This window comes from Gekko japonicus, unplaced genomic scaffold (genome assembly GCF_001447785.1).
Source record: "Gekko japonicus isolate JY-2015 unplaced genomic scaffold, Gekko_japonicus_V1.1 scaffold111, whole genome shotgun sequence".
NCBI lineage: Eukaryota > Metazoa > Chordata > Lepidosauria > Squamata > Gekkonidae > Gekko > Gekko japonicus.
Genome location: NW_015171505.1, coordinates 627,983 through 631,323, shown reverse-complemented (window position 1 = coordinate 631,323; position 3,341 = coordinate 627,983). Strand labels below are relative to the sequence as shown.

The 3,341-nt window shown below is 52.2% G+C and overlaps 1 protein-coding gene across 1 annotated transcript in view; it reads right to left on the bottom strand.

The window, feature by feature from the left end:
* Nucleotides 1-3,341, bottom strand: part of PAPD5 (PAP associated domain containing 5) — a 57,431-nt gene that overhangs the window by 53,288 nt on the left and 802 nt on the right. Inside the window, exon 2 of the mRNA XM_015419240.1 lies at nt 3,144-3,328. Within this exon, the coding sequence (XP_015274726.1) occupies nt 3,144-3,328 (185 nt within the window). The remainder of the gene's footprint in view (nt 1-3,143; nt 3,329-3,341) is intronic.

Genomic DNA, 3,341 nt, shown 5'->3' with positions numbered 1-3,341 from the left:
GCCCACATAAGATGACTTTTCTGAGAACTTAGAATTTTAAGCAGCACAGAAAGGATACAAGCAAAAAGAGCAGAAAAGGGTCTGACGGAGCAGCAAGGGGGGTGGGGACACAAGGAAAGCAGGGCGCGGGCCTGGAACGTTTTTTAAGACGTCTTCAAGCATCTTACAAACATTCATTAAATTAAGCATAACATGCCTCGGAGGAGTTGTGCATCAACTGCACGGCCGACTCTCCTCCACGCCCTCCTCTGCTGTGCACACGCGCTCAGCATGCGTATCCAGAAAGGCACCTGTCTCCTGGGACCTTGCATAACATTATGAGTGACAAAGATTCTTTTTAGAGAATACAGAAGTGCACGCACACACAGACGACTCTTTGTAAGGGCCAAAGGAGGATGCAGTTCCTGGGTACGATTTGCTGCTCCACCGGAGGAACGCTCCCTGTACGCAACGCTGTTTTATCGGGCGTACTGTGGGTAATGTGCCTCCGGGCCCACACGCCGCCATGTGCTGGAACACGTGCTGCGACAGAGAGCTCAGGGTGGTGGCTGCAGTTGCAGGGCCGGAAGCCTCCGTCAACCTCTCCCTTTGTGCAATGCGTTGCATACCTGTCACTGTATTATTTTAAGATGGTATGGAGCAAGCAAGGTGCACACTTAATAAAATTTTCCCACAAAAAAGGAAGAAGATATGCACCAGGGCAGCTCCCCACCCTTCTCTATATGGCAACGAGAGCAATTACAGTGTAAATACCCACCTGCCTACAATTTCCAGAAACAGCAGCTAAAGAGGCTTCCTCCCCCGCCCCCCATTTTGACATAGAGACAAATCTTCTGCATGCACAGGCTGGGGGGCCAAGGAAAAGGGTGCAGCATACTCTATCATGACAGGTAGTCTGTCTTTCTGACCAGAATATGCTCTTCTTTTCCATGCCATGTGCTTCCGGCTTCAGTATGATCATGCAGCATTTTAAAGGGGCTTCGCCCCAGGCTAAAAGCATCACCCACCATGCTGTCAAGTGCAAGAAACAATCTTCTAATTTAAATACAATAAAAAAATTTAAAAGTGTAAGGAAAAACGCCACAGATGAAAACACAACCCCTCCCAGGCCACTCTCTTGTTTTAACCATCACGACACAACTCAAAGCATGTGTGGTTCTTCCCAGTGAGTACGCTCCCTCCCCCATCAGCCAATATACGCACCCCCCAAAAAAAACCAGCTAACATAACACCCCAACGCAGCCAGGATCAAACCTCAACAGCGGACAAAAGCCGGCCAACCTCAAAAAAGTCAGACCCACAAACTCTTTGTGACACAAGAGCCCTGCCCCCACCAGACCTTCTCGAATACCTCACACTGCTGTCTTGAGCTGCAATCTACCTTAGCCCCCCCATAACGCCATGCGCCTGAATGAGACTACCCTGCAATACATTTGCAACTGAAACAAACCAGCGTCTAGACACTCACTAACAGTACCTGTGCCACTCCGGAAACCTAGAAGCAAAATCTGAGCTTCGGCCAACTCGCTACTCCCTCTGATTGTTTCTCAGCAACACCCTTAGAGGCAGAACTCAGACAGAGTCAGACTTCAGCCTTGGAAATGTATTTGGAAAACTAAGGGACCAGTGCCCTGAAATCTACAAAGAAAAGGTAAAGGGAGAGAGAGCATGATCTCAAACCAATGCAGCAGGCAACTAACTGCCTGGCCACTAAGTCACTTCAACTGTCCCATATATCTGGAAGTAGGCAACGGGGCCTGTAGGTCAAAAGGGGTAACACCCCCCTCAACAAGACTTGCAAGCAAGTCCTTTTTCAAAAGCAATAAATAAATAAGGACTTTCTAATGGGAATAATTTTTTAAAATGCAAATGAAAGAAACCGCCTGCAGTCCCTGTTCTGAAAACATTTCCCCAAAGCACCCCTTCTACTGCAGCCACTGAGGGGGGGGGGGGAGAGACAGACACATTACTCCAGGGTCAACAGCTGCTCTCTTTCCCCTCTGCTTCCCACCCACCACAAGAACCCATATTCCAATATCCTTTCCTTCCTTCCCCAAATTTATGCTTTTTGGCAAGGCCTCCATCTCTCCCCCTATCTCCACACCCCACCACTCCTTGGTAGGGTTGACAGGTCCCCCCTGGCCACTGGTGTATGTGTGTGTGTGGGGGGGGATAGGGTTGCCAGCTTGGGAAACTCCTGCAGATTTGGGGATGGAGCCTGGGGAGGACAAGGGACCTCAGTGGGGCACCATGCCACAGAGTCCACCCTCCAAAGCATCCATTTTCTCCAGGGGAACCAATCTCTGTAGTCTGGAAATGAGCTAGGGTTGCCAGGTCTGGTTTGGAAAATCCCTGGAGACTTTGGGGGGTGGTTCCAGGAGAGGGCGGGGTTTGGGGAGGGGAGGGGCCTCAGCATGGCCCAATGTCACAGAGTCCACCCCCCAAAGCAGCCATTTCCTCCAGGGGAGCTGATCTCTGTCAGCTGGAGATCTGTTGTAAAAGTGGGGGGTTCCCAGGCCCCACCTGGAGGCTGGCAGCCCTACGATGAGCTATAATTCCGGGGGGGGGCAGGCCCCACCTAGAGGAGGACGCCCCCCAAAGCAGCCATTTTCTCCAGGGGAGCTGATCTCTGTCAGCTGGAGATCTGTTGTAAAAGTGGGGGGTCCCCAGGCCCCACCTGGAGGCGGGCAGCCCTACAATGAGCTATAATTCTGGGGGGGGCAGGCCCCACCTAGAGGAGGAGGATGCCCCTTACAAATCCTTGGCTGTAATTTTCTCCATTAAATAAGCAAATAAAATAAAATAAAATAAAATCCCCACCCCAGCGGTCCACAACACACCACTCCTTGGCTGCAATGTCTCCCTTTTGAAAAGGATGTACAAATCAAATAAAATAAACCCCCCCCCCCCCCCCAAATGTGCTTGCCCCACTCCTCCCAGGCTGCAAAAAGGACATGCCTATAAAAATAAAAACCAGGGGGTCCCCCCACCCCAAATCTCATCACCCCCCACCACACCCCGGCTGCGACGCCTCGTCCGGAACAACAACGAGAGGAGGATGCACCGATAAAAACCACATTGAGAAAAAGAAGAAAAAAGCCCCCAAGCGAGCCCCTCTCCCCCGCCGCCAATCATCTCCTCACCCCACCACTCCTTGGCTGTAATTTCTCTTCTTCCACGGCGTACCGGTGTAGGCGGGCTCCTCCGGCCCGGCTTGCGGCCTCCCCAGGGGCCCGTCTCCCGGCGCCGGGCCGCGGCTCTCCCCGGCGGGGCCTAAGAAGAGGCTGTAATTGAGGCCGAAGGTGCTGGCCTTGTTGTCGCGCTTCCGCTTGTTGCTGGCG